The sequence below is a fragment of the Delphinapterus leucas genome, chromosome 19 (assembly GCF_059928025.1).
Source record: "Delphinapterus leucas isolate spDelLeu-1000000601 "Yukka" chromosome 19, BTC_Dleu_Yukka2, whole genome shotgun sequence".
Lineage (NCBI taxonomy): Eukaryota > Metazoa > Chordata > Mammalia > Artiodactyla > Monodontidae > Delphinapterus > Delphinapterus leucas.
This window is the reverse complement of record NC_143147.1, coordinates 30607049-30626561: the sequence shown is the minus strand read 5'-3', so window position 1 is coordinate 30626561 and position 19513 is coordinate 30607049. Positions and strand designations below refer to the sequence as shown.

Here is a 19513-nt window from a genome sequence, read left to right as displayed (position 1 = left end):
ACAGAGACACAAAGTGAGCAAATTCTGTGGGAAAAATGGTGCCAATGGATTTGCTCAACGCAGGGTTGCCTCCAACGTTCAATTTGTAAATAAGTGTACTGTGAAGCTCAGGAAGGCAAAGGACAACAAAACAAGGTGGATCTGTCTGCACATTACGAAGGACATTATGCAGATATGATAAAACATTTCTATGTGCATCACTGATCATTTCCTCGGTACATATTCCAAAAAGATACCAGGGTCTAAACATTTTTAAGATGCTTCACAACGGCTTCTAGAAAAGAGAGACATTTCACAGAGAGAAGAGTCAGCAAAAAGGGGGATTCTGCTGTAGAAAATGGAACAAACAAAATGAGCAAAAGAAACAGACACCTGCCACTGAAAGGGGAAGCAAATGGAGAAGGTGGATATTGAGCTTTGTGCACAGAAGCTGTGTCCCCAGGTGGACACGCCCTCTAGGATGGAACTCCAGACACTTCCATACCCATTCCTTATAGACTTTTCCTAAGTGAAGGCCGTCCCCATTCTCCATCTGCATAGTGTCACCCTCATCACTCGGTCCCCAAATGCCTCACCACCATCGCTGAATACCAAGCAGGTTAAAAGGAGAGAGGGACACCCTCCCCCTGACATTCCTGATGTCCCTTCTGCTCACAGGAAGAACCTGTAAGTGGTCCCTTGGCCACTCCAGCTGTAAGGGAGCCTTGGAAATGTACTCATAATTCTTGGCAGCCACGTGTCGGGCTCAAAGTTCTACTGCTGTGGAAAAGATGAAGAATAAATATTTGGGACACTAAAGGTCTATTACAGGAACAGAAACAAACCTGGTAATGAAACAAAGCCAAGCAAATGATGCCTTGTCATCGGTTTCTGGGTAGGAGGCGCTGTCTGTTCCCATACCCAGTAATCTTATACGTATTACAGTGTATAGAGAGCGCAAGTGTATGAAGAATTCTTTCTTATTGGATTAGGGGAGAAAATCCCTTTAATACCTGCAATGAGGAAGGAATTGCACTTTCCTGAAATGCCGTTTAAAACAAAACAAAAATGCCCTCCTCTTCCTCTGAAAGCACTTGGACCACAAATTCACACCTTTTCACTTCTTTAACCCCAAATCCCCTCCTGTACAAAAGCCTCTTTGGGGGAGCCCCTTCAGAAAAACCAACACACACTGTGACAACAGCATAGGTTAGAAAATCACAGCAAGTTTATTCATTGGCAAGAGACATAAAGAAAGCATTAAATGTTTGTGTTTCTAGGCTGCCAGCATAAACTTTTCAAAGTGTTTAAAGTGAATAACACCAAGAGCATAATTAGATATCACATCTTAAAGGACCCAAACACAATTTATCAGCTTTAAAAAATATTTTCAACTGAAAGTACATCTTTACATAGGTACATATATTATGTATAAACCACCTATAGTTGTTTTGAAAAATAATATGATAGAGTTAATAGAAATTTTATTATAATTTAAGAGTCCATGTGATAAACCTGTTAATGCCATAAATTTAATTATTTTGGGGAAATGTCTTCTTTAGACATTTCCCTAAAATAATTCACAGATTCAATCTATCTTAGAACTGGAAGGAATTTTAAGTAATCACCTGGTTCAGTCAACTCCTTAAGACAAATGAAGAATCGCTATCACTTTTTAGATCAAATTACATGATGCTAAATGACCCATCCAAGGCCCCGTAACTATTAAGTTTCCTCTTTTCTCAGCTCTTTTTTTTTCCTAGCCAAACAGATCTCAACACTGATTTCACGTGTAACCATAAGACATTCAAGTGCAAGATAAATTCACTGAGAAATCCCATTCCAGGATCCACTGTGCTTACTCAGTAAGATAAATTAAACCTGTCTGATGAAAATACACAACAAGCATTGCATTCAGCTTCTTGTCTTCAATTCTGATTAGTAAAGCACAGCCCCTACACTGAGGACAAACAAGACATAAACAGCAGTATAAGTACGTTGCTGGATTCGCTAAGTTTAATGCATCTACTTCGGTGCAAAACACTCATTCTATCCAAAGCCATGTTTTCAGAGGAAAGAAGAGGAAAGTAACTAAGCAGAATAGAATCCAAGGACTGCTGGTGTATTTGTATTCAGAGCATTGGCCTCTCAGGGGCTGTAAGCCTCAGACACAAGTCAGATGCCTTCTTGGTCAGTGTCCCCCACCCACAAGATGGGTCTGTGGGAGGGTCTTCCGACAGCCAGGACACACAGACACGTTCTTCAGGAGTGGTTGGCTCTAAGAATCGGGGCTGAGCTCACAAAGACGGAGTGTGGCTGGACTGGGAGGAAACCAGCTCCGAGCACATCCCCAAGGTCTCACCCGGGAGCCAGCAGTGCAGGTGCAGGAGAGGCTGGAGGAGCTTCTGCTGATCTGGAAGGTCTTCTCGGTTGCTTCTGTCCACCTCATGCTTTCTAGGGGAGACAACCCTTGGAAGGCTTTGGTAGGGGTGTAGTTGAAAATCTGTTCCAAGAAAACGTTTGTTATACTTGGCAGAAAGCGATCACCGTCTCTCACTGGAATGTGCCCAGTCTCAGTCCCGATGGGTCCATCGGGCAGAAGTGAGAACGGTGGTTCAGGTAAAATCGAAATGTCCCACCTTCTGCCACACGACAAGCTCATGCAACTGAAATCTGGGAAAACTGCATAACCAGTCGTGGGCTTAGATGTATCAAACAACATCAAATCTAGTAAAATGTGTCTCCTGGCCCAGAGGAACTACAATTAATTGCAATTATTTTGGATCTCGCTTAACACCATCTGGAGGACCCTTTCTCTTGAAGGGCTGGCATCAACCACGTGGCAGCCAGGGTTCTCCATCCGCTGGTAGGACACTTCTACCCTGGAGACAGGCAGAATGAAAAGAGTTGGCCCATTTGTTAACACGGCTCTTTACGCAAATGTTATTTTCCTACCATAATATAGACAGCTTGAAGCCAGGTCCCCATCTGGTTTATCGCACTTCCGCCACCCAGGCAACTCGCTTTGCATACAGCAGACATCCGATACATTTAGTTTCATAAATGAGAAATTAATAATAATGTTTAATAGCTTGCATTTACTCAAAACCTTTTATCTGCCAAGCATTAGCATCCTGCATGGTCTTCTCGTTTCATATTCAGAGTAACTTCAGGAGGAGAATCAATGTCATCCACCCCCATTTTGCAGAGAAAGGAGCAAAGGCTCAAAGAGATTAACTAAGCTGCCCAATGGCAAATTCCTCCAGAGTCTGCCCCCTGAAGGATTTCACAGAAGCCAGAGGTCCTTGGCATATACATTGTTTTCACTTAGGAGTCTTCTACAATCGCACTAGAATTCTACCTCTCCTTCCAGTCTTAGCTAGCCTTGGTGTGTACAGAATAGCCGGGGCTGATTTGAAACAGGAGGGAAGTGGGCAGGGCACAGCCTTTGAAAGAACGACATAGCCCGAGGACATGACATAAACTGATTAGAACCAAATGGGCCCAAGATGGCAGACAAGTCAAGTTCCACTGGACCTCAGTATACGCTCACTGTGACAAATCAGCAGGCTAAATGACACACCCACAGGCACCATGACAGTTCCAAAGTCTACCATAAGGATCAAAAAGCGGGTGGTGGCCCAGCTCCTGGAAATCCCCGCCCCCTCCTGAAATAGCCGGAATACTCCTCCCGCTCATTAGCCTATGAAATTACCCACCCCTATAAAAACTGACAACCCCATATCCTGGTGCCTTTCTCACCTTCTGAGATGGCCCACAGTTTGACTGTGGAGTGTGTTTCTCGCTAAATAAATCCACTTCTTACCTATCACTCTGTCTGTCACTGAATTCTTTCTGTGATGAGACATCAAGAACCTGAGCCTCATTAAGTCCTGAAACCAGGTGTGTGATCTCAGTTGGAGACTGTGGGTTTTGGCCGGGTTCGAGTCCCAGCCTCTTGGGTTCAAATCCCAATCTGAGGTGCATGGTTTCAGATTATATGACCAAAGCTCTAGAGCTTTGCGGTTAAAACAAGCACCCGGACTCAGCCATATAAAAGAACGAAATAATGCCATTTGCAGCGACATGGATGGACCTAGAGATTGTTACACTGAGGGAAGTCAGACAGAGAAAGACAAATACCATATGATATCGCTTCTATGTGGAATCTAAAAAAGAAAATGGTACAAATGAACCTACTTACAAAACAGAAATAGACTCACAGATGTAGAAAAGAAACTTATAGTTACCAGTGGGTAAGGGGTGGGAGGGATAAACTGGGAGATTGGGAGTGACATATACACACTACTATATATAAAACAGATAATTAATAAGAGCCTACTGTATAGCACAGGGAACTCTACTCAATGCTCTATAATGACCTATATGGGAACAGAATCTAAAGAAGAGTGGATATATGTATATGTATAACTGATTCAGTTTGCTGTACAGCAGAAACTAACACAACATTGTAAATCAACTATACTCCAATAAAAATTATTAAAAAAAAAGTCCTCAGAGTAGATGGTGAGAAATGGAATATTTCCCGCCATTATCAGTAAACAAAGGATGTCCCAGTCATCAGCGATTGCAGCCACCACTGCTGGCGAGCTGGTGAGCCCTGAGGGAACTCAGGAAGGAAAAGAATACCTGCCATCTAGCAGCCATCAGACTGCAGCCACTCCCTAAGGTGAGCCCTGAGGGAACTCAGGATGGGAAAGCACAGGATACTGGCCCCAGATAGCTGAGGTGCTTTCAAAGGAATGATTTCAGTGACCCCAGACTCTTGCATCTTCCCATACACAGAAAAAACGCTAAATTCCTTAACTTGACTTATCTGGTTTTCTTTAACAATAATCTTCTGACATTCAGACTACCTGTCCTTTGTTGCAAAACTCTTATGTGTCCTAGCTCTCCTGTCACCTCCTCAGAGCAGTTCTCTCAGGGTTACTTGAGATGCTGCCTCCCGGGCTTGAAGTCCTAAAAATTCCCGCCAAATAAAACATAACTCTCAACTTTTAGGCTGTGAATATTTTTTAGTCGACAATGGTCTGGGGCCATAGCTCTGCCTCACCACCTACCAGCTAGGAGAACATGCCACATTTCTTTCCCACCTGTGCCTCAGTTTCCTCATCTGTGAAGCGATTAGGAAATAATGCCTTCCTTGCAAGTTTGCCGTGAAGTTTAACTGAATTAATACCAACCAGTCAATCCTTTGACATGGTTTCTCTGCACACAGCTGAGTGGTTAATTATTTATGTTATAACAGCATTAAGTTAGGATAACAGTGCTATCAGTGTTTATTTATATAAACAATTCTGTTTTGGCTTTTCAAACCAGTCCTACAGAAGTAATTTAGTCAGCCGTGAAGCAGTAAGATGGTCCGGACACTCCTGCTATTGTGTTCATAGCTTTCTAATGAAAATGAAAGCACTGCCTTAAAATCAGAAAGGTCTTGAATTTAAACCCAGTTCTACTACTCAGTAGATATGCAAGTTGTAGACAAATCACTTAATCTTTGAGCCTCAGTTTTACAAACTGTGAAGTACAGCTAACATTGTCCTTGCAAGGGTTACAGAGCATCAGAAGTAAAATGCCTGACACACAGTGAGCCCCTAACAGGTAAAAGTCACTGTGAGGCCGTCAGACAGTGCTTGTGACCATTCTGTTACGACGACCCAGAAAAGTGTATTGTCTCACTCAGGTTCACGCTGGTGCTGGCACAGCCAGGACTAGAAAGACTAGGAAGGAGGTCTGATCCCCAGTCAGATATCCTGTGGCTATAAAACCACCACGCAGTGGCCCCATGGAACAATCCCATTGAAAGGAGTGAATCTAACTTGGAGGATACTGCCTCTCAGGTTTGGAAAATGGGAACCGTGTCATGTCCTCCACTTTACCAGAGTCAGTGCTGTTTCTGGATCGTCGCCACAGCCAGGGACCCCTGCCCCTCACATGGCATCGGGACACCTACTTTTGACGAAATATGCTGTTGGCCTCCAGTTCAGCCTCCTCCTTGGTCCTTTCCATGCCCCGGCCCTCGATCCTCTGCATCCTCTCCTCGGGACTCATGGTGAGCAACAGGACCAGGTCGGGTTTGAGCAGGTCCCTGGGCCACTGGTATATAGGGTGATGGGCAGGAGGCAGGTGCTGGAGACCCCCACTTACCTCAGTGGCTATGGCGTAGGTGGCCGTGCTGTGCCAGTACCTGAGAAGGAAAGCGGTAGTGAGTTCCCCGTCCACAGAGGAAGTCAAGGGAGCACCTGAAAACCAGCTGCTGAGGACGCTGAAACCAGAGATAGCTCTGCTGAACTTGTCCTAGTACTGTACACATTAAAGAGGTAAAACTAAATCTTATTTTTTAAAGCATTTATAAAATGTAAAAATAAGTTAAAATCAACAACCACAATAAGAATCCAGTGCACACCACCCAGAGCTCCATTTACTCAGTTAAAACTGCATGTATTGTGAGACTACTCTGTTGCCTTGGCCTTGCAGGATGCTTTCTTTTGTGATGGCAGGTTGGCATGGGATGGTAGATTTGTTCGGCAGTCCACTGGTATTTAATGCTGTATCTTGGCCAAACAAAAATCTGCAGGCCCATTCAGTTCCTACAATGTTTTAAAACTGAACTTGCTGGGCTTCCCTGGTGGCGCAGTGGTTGAGAGTCCGCCTGCTGATGCAGGGGACACTGGTTCGTGCCCCGGTCCGGGAAGATCCCACATGCCACGGAGCGGCTGGGCCCGTGAGCCATGGCCGCTGAGCCTGCGCGTCCGGAGCCTGTGCTCCGCAACGGGAGAGGCCACAACAGTGAGAGGCCTGCGTAACACACACACACACAAAATAAAAAACTGAACTTGCTGACAAGACATGGAAACAACCTAAACGTCCAACAACAGAGGAATGGATAAAGAAGATGTGGTACATATATGCAATGGAATGCTACTCAGCCATAAAAAAGAATGAAATAATGCCATTTGCAGCTACATGCATGCAACTAGAGATTATCATACTAAGTGAAGTAAGTCAGAAAGAGAAAGAAAAATACCATATGATATCACTTATACGTGGAATCTAAAATATGACACAAATGAACCTGTCTATGAAACAGAAACAGACTCACAGACACAGAGAACTGACTAGTGGTTGCCAAGGGGGTGGAGTTGGGGAGGGATGGAGTGGGAGTTGGGGATTAGCAGATGCAAACTATTATATATAGGGTGGATAAACAACAAGATCCTACTGTAGAGCAAGGGAATTATATTCAATATCCTGTGATAAACCATCATGGAAAAGAATATTAAAAAAAGAATGTAAATATATATATATGTATAACTGCGTCACTTTGCTGTATGGCAAAAATTAACACAACCTTGTAAATTGACTTCAATTTTAAAAATAAATAAATGAAAAATAAAAGAAATTGGACTTGCTGATGAAATCTGCATTCTAGGAACCCTGGATAGGAGGCCTTTGTCTTTCCCAGCTCTCCAGTCATCCAGCTGCAACTGTATGGATCAGAAAGAGAAATAAACCCAGATAAAATCTCTGAAACTCTGTGAATGTCCTCCCTGAGTGACAGCGGTCACTCTTGACCGGCTGATCTTAAAAAATGCTTTGAAGAGAGGAAAAGAAAATCGCAACCATCAAAGAAAATCAAATCAGCCCACTCTTTCAAAAAGCCCAATGGGGCTTCGCTGGTGGCGCAGTGGTTGAGAGTCCGCCTGCTAATGCAGAGGACACGGGTTCGTGCCCTGGTCCGGGAAGATCCCACATGCTGCGGAGCGGCTGGGCCCGTGAGCCATGGCCACTGAGCCTGTGCTCCGCAACGGGAAGGGCCACAACAGTGAGAGGTCCGCACACGGCAAAAAAAAAAAAAAAAAAAGCCCAATGGCTTTCTACCACCTGCCAGAAAACATTCAGCCTCCATCTAAGACACAAGCCTCTTCCCAGTGTGGACCCAGGCACGCTCTTCCATGGGGGTCTGTCTTCACACTTTTCCTCCGGCTGGAATGAAGGTCTCAGGCAGCAAAGTGCCTCCTCTTCCTTCGGCAGGCCATGCAGAGGGAGACCCCAGCAGGATTCACTGTTTCCTCCTCTGGGCTCTCAATGCCCTTCATACTCAGCTCTACTGAAGGACTTATTCTAAATTAGAGCCAGTTGTGTACAAGTTTCTCTCTTTCATCTCCTCCATTAGATAATTCATTTTTCAGTCATCTCCGTATTCCAAAATCTGAAACCAGCATCTGGCACACAATAGGTGTGCAACTAATAATGTTTTTTGGATGTAGGAATAAATGAATTAGAATTATTTTATTGATTGGCATAGTTTATTACACTCTTGCCCTGTTCATGTCATATTCCAATTTTAAGTGACGAAATGCAAAACTCCAAATCCAGTATCAAAGCACTAACACCTACAAAAACATTTATGAAACAATTATAAACATCCCAATGTCGAGAGGCACCCATGGCCCCATCCTTGTCTGTATTTTCAATTTACTGCCTGTACTGTTTTAAAATCCTAAATTCTTAATCACTTTAGATTTGAGCTGCTTTTCACAGTGAAAAGGACATACCGGTCCTTTATCTACAAAATAAATGCAGAGTGTTATCCAAGCTGTGTATTGTTTTACTCTCTGCCACCTACTTGCTTTGTGTACATTGGTTAAGTCTCAAATTCCTCTTCTGGAAAATGAAAATCATGAAAGCTTTGTTTTCCTCCCATAGTTTTTACAAAAATAGTCAAGTGCTTTTTAAAAATGTATCACACTTGAATTGGGAGATTAGGATTGACATACATACACTAATATGTATAAAATGGATAACTAATAAGAACCTGCTGTATAAAAAAATAAATAAAATAAAATTCAAAAAAGAAATGTATCACACTGTCATTATAAGGCAATATTTAATTCTTATTGGACACTAAAGCTGCAAGATTTCAAATTATGATAATATAATACAGAGAATACTGAAAAGAACAAAGGTAAAAAATTAATTTGGGGGCTGATCAATTCTAATATCATTCATTCTTCAAAGCCCTTTTCCACCTCCAAAAGCGTGGCCAGTGTAGCTGCTAGCGCCTTGAATTCTGCCTGGGGCCATTCCTATGTATCACTTACCAGACTTTTAATCACTCACAAACTTGTACTTTCACCTTCTCAACCAGATACATCTTGTCTCCCAAGCTGAATAAACCCAAGCAGGTCCAGGTTTTCTTCTTCTTGGCAACAAAACTACAATTTACACTGCATTTTGCACATGTTCCGTGTTCACTGAATTAAATACTTAGCTATGAATACAGAGGCTGATATCATCTAAATGTAAAAAGCCTTCTTTATTGTAGAAAAACCATCAGCAAGAATAGATTTTTTAAAGGTAATGAGGGTGATTAAGTTGCCAACCGTAACCGCAGTCACCATCAAAAATTACTCCATCTCCCTTCTTTTTTCAGCTAGATGATGGTGTTGTCTAAAATGGATTTCCTTAAAATCTTTAAACATGAACAAAACCCATCCAGACAACAAATAACTGCTTTTTTCTTCTCATCTGACAAGGTGATCTAGCATTATCTCTTTAAAGAAAAAAAATTGCAGACAATTCACAGACATAAAGAAGAAAAATCAGGGAAGAGTGGGAGCCCTGTTCTGCAAGCCAGAGTTCTCTCACTGACAACACTGCTGCTCATTTTAAATAATCATACCCTCTGGCCATCAATTTCAGACTCATTATTTAGTATTCTCCATTCCTGCCATAGGGAAACCACATTAGCTCAAATCAAATGCAATTTGTTGACACATTATACATCACTTATAAAATAATGCTTTATATTTTTATAGCAATGTGCTATTTTCAAAGCACGTCCACCTTCATCAACTCATTGGATATTCACCACAAGTCTTTTAATTTTTATTCTGTATTGGAGTATAGTTGATGAATAACGTTGTGTTAGTTTCAGGTGTACAGCATGGTGATTCAGTTACACATATACATGTATCTGTTCTTTTTTCAAATTCTGGTCAGCAGGGAAGGGATAAAGAATATCATCTTTGAAGAGATTAGGAAACAGGATGCAGAGAATAAGTGTCTACCTACATGCAGAAACCCGTGCTGCTCCAGGATTTTTGGAAATCCTAGGAAGTAATGTGCCTTATGAAGTCACACTTTATTAGGAAAAGCCTAGTCTATCTCCTTGAAATAAAGAGAGACTAACAAATAAATAAATAAATATATATATATCTATATCAATATGGTAAATCCAAGGACTTTAACAATAGGGTGGATCCCACAGGTGAAGAAGTCCCACAAAGGAAAGCAATGTCTTACCCTTGTCTAGGATTCCTTGTAACTTGCCAACTTTGAAATCACTATCTTGCCATCCCCAAAGTTAAGAGTACCCACTGGCATTATAGCTTAGATGACAGCAAAGGCCTTCTAACTACTTTGTACGGTTTTCATCTTCCCCACCACCACTCACCACCACACACTTTTTCTTAGGTCCAGTCACCTTTCCCCAGGCTTCCCACGCCTCAGACCACTCTGCTTCTTCGTCCCATAAATATCAAGCCCCTTGCTTTGGGGAAGGCAGATCTGAGATGTGCTCTGCCGTCTCCTTGCTTGCGGCCTTATGAATGAACCCTTTCTCTGCTGCCAACAAGAGTCTCAGTGTTTGGCTTGGGGAACATCGAACCTGGTTTGGTAACACACGTGGGCACCAAAGTTGTGTAAAAGAATGGTCATGGCAACAGTGACGATTCTCACAGGTGGCGTGAAGGAAGGCAGATGCAAACAGCAGTCAATGTCTATCTGCTTGTAGAGAGTTCAAGAACACGCAGAACTAACCTACGGTGACGGAGTCAGGGTCATGGTTCCCACGGGCGGGAGGGTGGGTCGTGACTGGGAGGGAAGGAACTTACAGGGTGGAGTAAGGTTCTAAGTCACGACCTGGGTGCAGGATGTACTTGAACATGTTCACTTTTTTAAATTCCTTGAGATTTCCATTTATAATTAGTGCTCTTCCCTGAACACTTGTCAGGCTTCAGTGCAACTGCTCACCTTTCCAAAAATAAGTCAAATTGCAGCAAGAACAAGATGTACACTGGAGTCATGTTAAGGACGAATTCACCTGCAACTGAAGCCCTTTGGTACTCCCCACCAACTGCATTTCTCTCTTTTTCCCAAGGGACAGCACTCTCCTAAATTTGGTGTTCAACATCCTTCCATCCCTTTTTTGGTATTATGTTTTATATTATTTTGCATGTGTTCTACTGAATATCTTTCTGCAAGTTGATTTCTTTCATTTGAAATTATAGTTTTGTAACTTAGGCACATTGATGCATCCTACGAGCGCATATGGCTGTTCGGTGCTCCATTTTATAAGTATATGCCAGTATTAATTTACCCTTTCTTCTGCTGATGCCTTTGGTTTTTCAAGTTTTTCAATATTATGAACAAAGCTGAAACAAACTGTATTTCTTCAGGAAGTGGAAGCAATCTTCTCAAATTGCTCCCCAAGTCACCCTACAGGTGCCCACTCCCACCAGCACCATGTGAGTTTCCATCAACCCACATCATCTCCAACTCTGGGCTATCAGACTTTTCTAATGAGTTCTCACCAACCTGATGAGAGTAAAACGGGCTCTCATCGTCGTTTGAATTTCCATTCCTAGTAGGACTTGCCTGCCGTTCCCTTTGTCCATTTTTGTAGCACTTTTAAGCTACTTCTTACATATGAAATTTCAAAATATAACTCAGCTTCTGTCACTCTATTATCTGAAACCTCCCAAAGGCCCCCCTCTGCACTCAGAACAAATTCCACACTCTTTTATCACAGCCACAGACCCTGCTGACCTGTCTCTGCCTTTTTATCCATCCAGAAAGCAGCCCCTCGTCCACATGTTTTCCTCACGATGGCCTGTTTCTAGCCCTGGAATGTGTTCGCATTTTCCCGTCTCTACACTTTGCTTTTGCTGACCCCTCTCCCACAAAGCTTTTACTCCAGGATTTTCAGGTGTGTCTCTCTTTGGTCATTCAGAGCTCAGACCACTGGTACCCCCTCACGCAGGCCTTCCTAAGTCACATCTAGTGGGGGGTTAGCCATCCTCCACCACACGACCTTGATCTCTCCTCTTTATAGTATGTATCACTCTCTGATATTACCTTATGTATCTATATGCTTGATTATTACCTTCTCCTTCAACAGAATGTTTGCTCCATGAAAGCAGGGCACTGCCTAGCTCATTTACCACCGAATCCTCGAAATTGAGAACTGTCTTTGGCAAATGGTAGATTTCCAATATATGTTTGTTGAATAAGCCAATAAACAAATGAACCACTGAAAGCTTGATTTGTGAAGCAGAGGCTTTTGTTAATATCCCCCATATGCTATTTCTAGCTCTGTCACTTTGGCAAGTTACTTAACTTTTCTAAGACCTGTGTTTCTCATCAGTAATTTTAGTATCTATGTAGTAGTTGTTCCAGATGTTAGTATAGTATGTATAATGTCTTTAGCAAAATGCCAGCCAATGGTGTAAGTGATTAATAAATCACAGACATTATTCCTGTTATTATCATAATACACTTTGTCTTAAACACTATTGTGTACTTGCATGTATATGTACACACACACACACATACACACTACTTATATGTTAGGAAGAAAATGCCGAATTCAACGCATCTTTATACCCACCTGTCTACAATCACAGGCGATTTGGTAGATTCTTTAGCTATTTCAGAAGCCACGATATAGTTGCCCAAAGAGTAAAAAGCTCTTCTAATGATAGTTGGTTCATCATCAAAGATTTTCCTCCACTGGCTGATGCAAGAGGGTGGTGACTTCAAGAGAACAGCCTTGAGTGAATCTGAAACTGACTGGGTCACAGTGGTTTTACCTGCAGGTCGGATACAAAATGCAGCACATCTTAACCACAGCCACGGTATCACTCCCAAAAGTTAACATTGATGTCAGAGCAAAGACATTCTTTCCACCTGTTACCACAAGGAGTTCATTAAATAATACAATTCTTTACAAAAAGTTGCCAACCCTTGGGAATTCAGGATTCCTGTTTGGTGTGAGAATGCTTGAAAGTAAAAAACAAATGGTCATCTCGTTTACAAACTAATGATAAACTCTGCTATCAGCTTCCAGGAACTCACTCCTCCCATCACGCCTCACCTGACTCAGGAAGGAGACTCACAGGGAATCCCGTGACCCTGTGGTTCTCCCAGATCCACCCTGTCCTTGGGTATTCCCTGTGGCCCTTGGAGCCACCCTTTTCCTGCTGTCGTGTGTTGGACTAAGTGTGGGCACGTCCACTGTATCCTGACGCCTATTTGGCAGCTCCAAAGGCTTCTGCCCTCCGCTCCCTAGCTCTTCCACACTTTGTTTCCACAGGGGCCTCTGAACTGCCTGCAGCTCCTGGACACACCAGGCCGGTTTGGGTCCCCAGCTTCACCCTGCTGTTTCTTCTGTCTGGAGGCTCTCTCCCGCCTTCCTCACCCGACCAACTCCTGTCCTACTGAAAGCCCAGTCCAGGATCCATCCCTCCAAGGTCTCCCGGACCGTGACCGCCCCTCATCTCCCACACCGAGGCTGTACCCAGTGCCCTCCCATGTTCACCGGAGCACCTGAGGCTCCTCCCACCTTACGGGGATGGATAACGGTAGTTATCCATCTTTGTGTCCCAGGCCAGACTTGCTCCATGCCTGGCACACGACAGAGGCTCACAGGAGGCTTATGAATTGAACCCTGTATAAAGTTTTGTGTGTCAAGAATTGTCTATTCCTACAACTCACTGCCTGTAACTAGAAGGTAATATTCTCTTACCTGTGGCATCCAGGCCTTCAATGACAATAACGGGGAACTTTCCCTTCTGGACCTGCTCTGGGCACTGGTCTACCAGGTCCAGCACAGCCCGGGCTTCAGGAATGAAGGATGTACACTGTAAAAGAATGTCCGTGCATCAGCAGCAAAGCGACGGGGCCCTGGCAGAAGCTACATCTAATTGCTGAGAAGAAGACCGCACAATGCTAATAAGGCATAAACTATGTTTGGCACCATGACAAAATGTGAAGTATTTTGAACCTGAGCAAGGGCTGCCTTGCTTTATTTTGTCCCGCGTAGCTGAGGCTCAAAAAGGCCGTAACTGTCAGGACCACCCAGCCTGCAACTCTCACTGACCAGCTTCCCCCAGAGGAGGAAGGGCAGAAAAGATGTATAATTGCAAAGCAGTGTCACGTAGCGACAGTGGAACCATGGGCCCTGTGTGTCACAAATGTGGGAAATCAGCCACACTGTAGGCTCCAAAGAAAGCAGTCAGTATCCCGTCCTTTGCTAAGCTCTTGGGGGCTCAGAAGAGTGCCAAGCACTGCAATCAACAAGCAGGTAGGGCGGCGTCTCCGGGAGATTCCAGGTTTTGAACTGTGCATGACCTCACGTGTACTCACAGCACCTCTACAGAGAGGCCCAGACATGTATTTTCTTCTTACGTGCTTACTCTGAGCCAGGCAACAGTCTAAGTGCTTTCACAGTATTAACCTGGCCACTGTTGAAGAGAACCCTGTGAGTGTGCTACCGTTATTAACCCCATCTCCGGATCAGGGAAACCAAGGCAAAGAAGCATGTTTAATAAACTTACTGAAAGTAACACAGGTAATACATGCCAGAGTTTGGATTCAGACCCAGGTCTTGCAATCTTAACCACTCGGGACTACTATCCCAAGGCCCATACAAGGTATCTAAGACCCATAGTGCAGCCTAGGGACCTGCCCAGGCTGCGCTCAGGCAGAATCTTAGCTGTCCCGCACCGAGCACCTCTTGTGGGTCAGATGCTTCCCTGTCCTAACACTGCAAGGCAGGTATTTTACAGATGAAAAGGCACAAAGCAACACGGAGTAGCCGAGTGTCTGGGTGGCAGCCAGTAAGCAAGCAGGCACCGCTTAATCTAAGTTTCTTAAAACCCCAAGCTCATGCCCTTTCTCTACACCCCGACCTCCCGGAACAGGGTCCTCACTTCCAAGATGGCATTGCTTTCCCTGTACCCAGCGGCACACCCCCACCCCCACCTCGGGCACCGCCAGCGCGGGAGCCGCACCGCTCCTGTTGGGATGTCAGTTTCCCCCATGGGGTTGGGGGTCCCTGGCGAGCAAGAATCTGGAAAGAGCCACGGTGTCTAAACAGAGGCTGGCCCACCGGCGACCTTCACCACCAGATTTGCGCTCGGGAGTAAAGCAACTCCCTGGCAAAGGGAGGTCTGGACAGGCCAGCCCCGCGGAGAGCGCACGGTGTCCACTTCCCTGGCCTGGGGGATCCACCCTGAGCGCTGGGAAGAGATCCAACTCTTACCGCCTCCAAAACGGCGCGGGAGGCCTCCCGGCGGCGGAAGACCCCGGAGCTAGGCAGGTCCCGCACCACCGGGTGCAGCACGGGCTCCGGCACGGGCACGACGCGCTCGCGGCCCAGCTGCCGCCACCCCAGGCCGTCCTGCCGTTCCCACGGGAGCTGCCACAGCCGGCAGAGCGGGTCGCCGGAGAACTCGGCCAGGCGCGGCCGCGGAGCCTCCGGGCAAGCATCCAGCAGTGCCAGCAGAGCGCTCCGGGTGGCGGGGCTGTCGCGGGGGTCGCAGAGAAGGAAGCCGTGCTGCAGGCCCCGCTGCCCGGTTGGTATCACAGCAGGCGGCGCAGCTGGCACCGCCGGAAGGGGCCGCGCCGCAGCTGGTGCAGCAAGCGCTGGTGCAGCCGGGCCGCGCGCACCCGGGCCGCGCAGCCCGCGCTCCCGGCCACCGGCACGCTCAGAGAATAGCTGCCACCCGGGGGGCCCAGGAGCGCGGCCACGCCGGGGTCGGGGCGCGCGCCCGGGGCCTCGTCTCCCACTGCGAAGTGAGCCAGGGTGCAGCCGGGCAGCTCCAGCGCGAAGCAGCGCGGCGGCGCCATGGCCCGACCGCAGGCCCCGCGCCTCAGCCCCGAGAGACGCGCGAGCAGCAGTGGGGCGCGCGGGCGGCGGCCAAAGACCATGGGCGCCTCCCCGTCCCGCCCCGCGCGTCGAAAACGAAACCCGGGACTCGGCGGGCGGCGCCGCGGGGAAAAGCGAAAGCGAAGCGGCAGCGTTGGCGGCGGCGGCTGGGGCGGCGGCGGGAAGCGGGCAGGGCCCTGGATGGGGCGCCCTCCCCGGCCTCCGCTTCCGCCTCCGCCTAGCCGCGAGGTCGCGCCGGGAGCAGGCAGCCGCCGGGAGGAGATTCCCGCAGGGGCCGGGTCGCAGGCTGCCGCCGATGGGGACCCGCGCTGCGATCGATGGGGAGCGGGCAGGGGGTGCCAGGCCCCGTTTGAATAATTCCTGGGAGTGTGTGTGTGTGTGTGTGTGTGTGTGTGTGTGTGTGTGTCTGTCTCACCTGCGCCACCACGCTCACCGGCTCTTGCTCGCTCTCTGGTACCGCCGACGCCTCACCTGGGCTCGCCTTGCGGGCCTCGCAGACGCGGCCGCTCGCGACCCCAGCCCTGCGCCCCGAGCGCTCTCCCCGCCCGCGCCCGGACTCCAGGCCTGGGAGCCGCTGGAGCGTTTTCACCCCGCTTTGCACACGCTTTCCGCTCGTTTGGAATTAACCCCTCCTTTTGCTGACTCTCAAACTGAGAAGTGTCCCCAGACTGGCACCTCTAAGTTGACTTACGCCAAATTAAAGTCGTGCACGCAGGTCCAGTGAGACAGCAGCTTGATGGCCTGGAAGCGCCTTATCAGCCAGCAGCCGGCGTCAGATGTATTGCTGCCTTTGTATAGTAAAGCAGCATTGACAAGATTATTTGGGTGTTTTGTTTTTACTCATTGACTGATATCTTTGAAAATGATTGTCCAGCAGACCCAAAAGTTAGAATTGAAACAAAGATGGAAAACATTAGATAAACTGAAAGCATATAGTTATGATTTCATCAAATGTGCATTTAGCGTGGGATTAAGCTTAATTCTGAAAGGAAAACCCTTTATGATAGACATGAACTATTACAGATATGTGGTTGAAGTATGGTTAATAGGCAAGGAATAATTCTGAGATTAAGATGTTTTCAGCTCTTTGAGAGCAGGATCATTTTTATACTCTGTGAGCAATTTGACTTTTGGACATTTAGGGAGCAGAGATTTTGTCACCTGTGTGGAACATAAGAAAATAGGAAAAGAACAAAGTCCTTTTTGTTCCTTAGGACAGGATTGCATCCTCCCGTGAGCCTTTCTTGACTTTTTTTCCATGACCCCCCCCCCAATCATATCTGCTCTTAATTTAAGTTTTCCTCTCCATTTTCACTCACCCTCCTCCCTACCAGAAGACTGTGAAATTAGTGACACTGCAGGATCTGGTCTCGCTCAATGTTAACTGGGAGTCGAAGATTGAAGATACAATGTCTTCATTCATGAAGTGAAAAAAATCTCTGTCATATTTTTGAGCTCCACTTTCAAATTCCCAGGACAGAGAATCTGATGGACCCAGCTTGGGTGCATGTTTAGATTGAATAAACTTGCCTGTAGTAACCTATCCAGTGGGTGTGGAAGAAAGAAGCTGGGCCTGGAAAGACACTTGAAAGAGGTCCTTGAATGAATGAACAGCACGACTTTATTCATTTAAAAAGCCAGAGTCTTCAACACTAACAACGTCAGCCAGGAAAACATGAAAGATTCTAGTCATTCTGCTCCTAGGGAAAAAAAAGCAGAAAGGGAGAATTAACTAATATAAATGTTGTAATTAATAAACAATAAAGTGAGAAAGTAACATTGATTTTGAAAAAGAGATTGGTATTTTGGGATCCCTTCCAGGCCAGGCTCTGGCCTCCAGAGACCAGCTGGCACTGCATAAAACTGCTCTGGGGGCCAGACCCCTGCGTTGTGGGCTTCTGATTTGAAGGGTACACTATCTTTTCTCACTAAGAAATATAGTTTATACAGCTCCCTGTGAGAAGAAAGTTAACACAGCAGGTGCAGATACTTACTCCTGGCATCTCTACTGGGGAGCCTGGAGCCATGATTCATCGTGGCCAAATCCTAGAAATATGCCCTCAAAAGCTTCTTTATATCAGTCATTGATGGTTCTGTGTTTGCACCAGGAACAATGGACACGCCACAGCAACTTGTCGGGGTTGCTTCGCACAAACATCAAGATTGGTGATGGGCACCTCATTCACTGATGGGGTCCTAAGATTAGGTGACCAAGACTGGTCACAGCAGGACGTGCCTACGTGTCCAGCCCACCACGTAATGGCAAACCTGAGACCCAAGCGGGCTTTCCTGACCAGCCATCTCACTCCTGTACCCAGGGTGGGAGTGCTTCTAGAAAGAAAGCACATCTATCTATGCAGCCTAGGTGGTGAAGGACTCAGAAGCTGTGCCCGTCTCTCCAGACTCCTCTGATGTTCATCTTTTTCCTGTTATCCTTGCTCTGCATCTCTTCCCTGGAATAAAGCCCACCTGTGAGTGTGACCTGTTCCTGTCCCAGGAGTCCTTATAGCCGATTAGCAAACACGTGGGTGGTCTTAAGGCTCCTAAAACACAACCCAATACACACACACACACACACACACACACACACACACACACACATGGAAATTAAATTAGAAGTTCAAGGAACTCTTACTTTGAAGTGCTTTGATATTCCATTGTATTTATTTAAATACACACACTCACACACATAATTACAACTCTGTAAATTAGTGAAATGGCACTCATTGGATGAATTAAATTACACCCAGTAAATGAGTGAACAGGAAAGACAAAGAGTTAAAGAAGATATTTGCAAAACATATAACTAAGAAAGTACATCTATACAATGAATTCTTATAAATCAATCATAAAAATGCAGAAAATCCAATACAAAAAGGGGCAAGGGATGTGAATAGGCACATCACAAACGAGAATATCCAAATAGCTAATAAATATATTAAAAAGATGCTTAACATCTTTAGTCATCAGGAAACTGGAAAGTAAAGCCACAAGACACCACTCCACAGCCACTGAGATGGCTAAAGTTAAACCAGATAAAGCAAACATCTCACAGTGACAGCACCAAGTGAGAAGAAAGATGTGGAGCAATACTTACATTACTCTGGTCGGAGTGTACATCGGGCCAGCACTCTGGAAAACTCTATGGAACTATGTACTAAAGGGGAGTATATATGTATATATATATATTTTTCTTTTTTTCGATACGCGGGCCTCTCACTGTTGTGGCCTCTCCCGTAGCGGAGCACAGGCTCCGGACGCGCAGGCTCAGCGGCCATGGCTCACAGGCCCAGCCGCTCCGCGGCATGTAGGATATTCCCGGACCGGGGCCGAACCCGTGTCCCCTGCATCGGCAGGCAGACTCTCAACCGCTGCGCCACCAGGGAAGCCCTATATGTATATTTTTTAGGAACCAGTGATCCCGTTCCTGGGTGTATACCCAACACAGATACATACTTATGTTGACCAAACGACATGTACAAGAAAATTCATGGCCTAATAGCAAAATAGTCCAAATGCTCATTATAATTGAGCAATTCAATGGATTGTGGTATATTC

The 19513-nt window shown here is 45.9% G+C and overlaps 1 protein-coding gene across 1 annotated transcript in view; it reads right to left on the bottom strand.

Moving 5' to 3' along the window:
- The window catches only part of LOC149746264 (UMP-CMP kinase 2, mitochondrial-like), a 36866-nt gene extending 18877 nt beyond the window's left edge, over positions 1–17989 (bottom strand). Inside the window, exons 1-6 of the mRNA XM_089901801.1 lie at positions 17950–17989; positions 15329–16365; positions 13811–13925; positions 12674–12875; positions 5954–6187; positions 2342–2861 (exon numbers count right to left, since the gene is read on the bottom strand). Coding sequence (XP_089757927.1) covers positions 2744–2861; positions 5954–6187; positions 12674–12875; positions 13811–13925; positions 15329–16365; positions 17950–17989 — 1746 coding nt within the window. The 3' untranslated portion in view covers positions 2342–2743. The remainder of the gene's footprint in view (positions 1–2341; positions 2862–5953; positions 6188–12673; positions 12876–13810; positions 13926–15328; positions 16366–17949) is intronic.
- Between the last annotated feature and the right edge of the window lie 1524 nt (positions 17990–19513).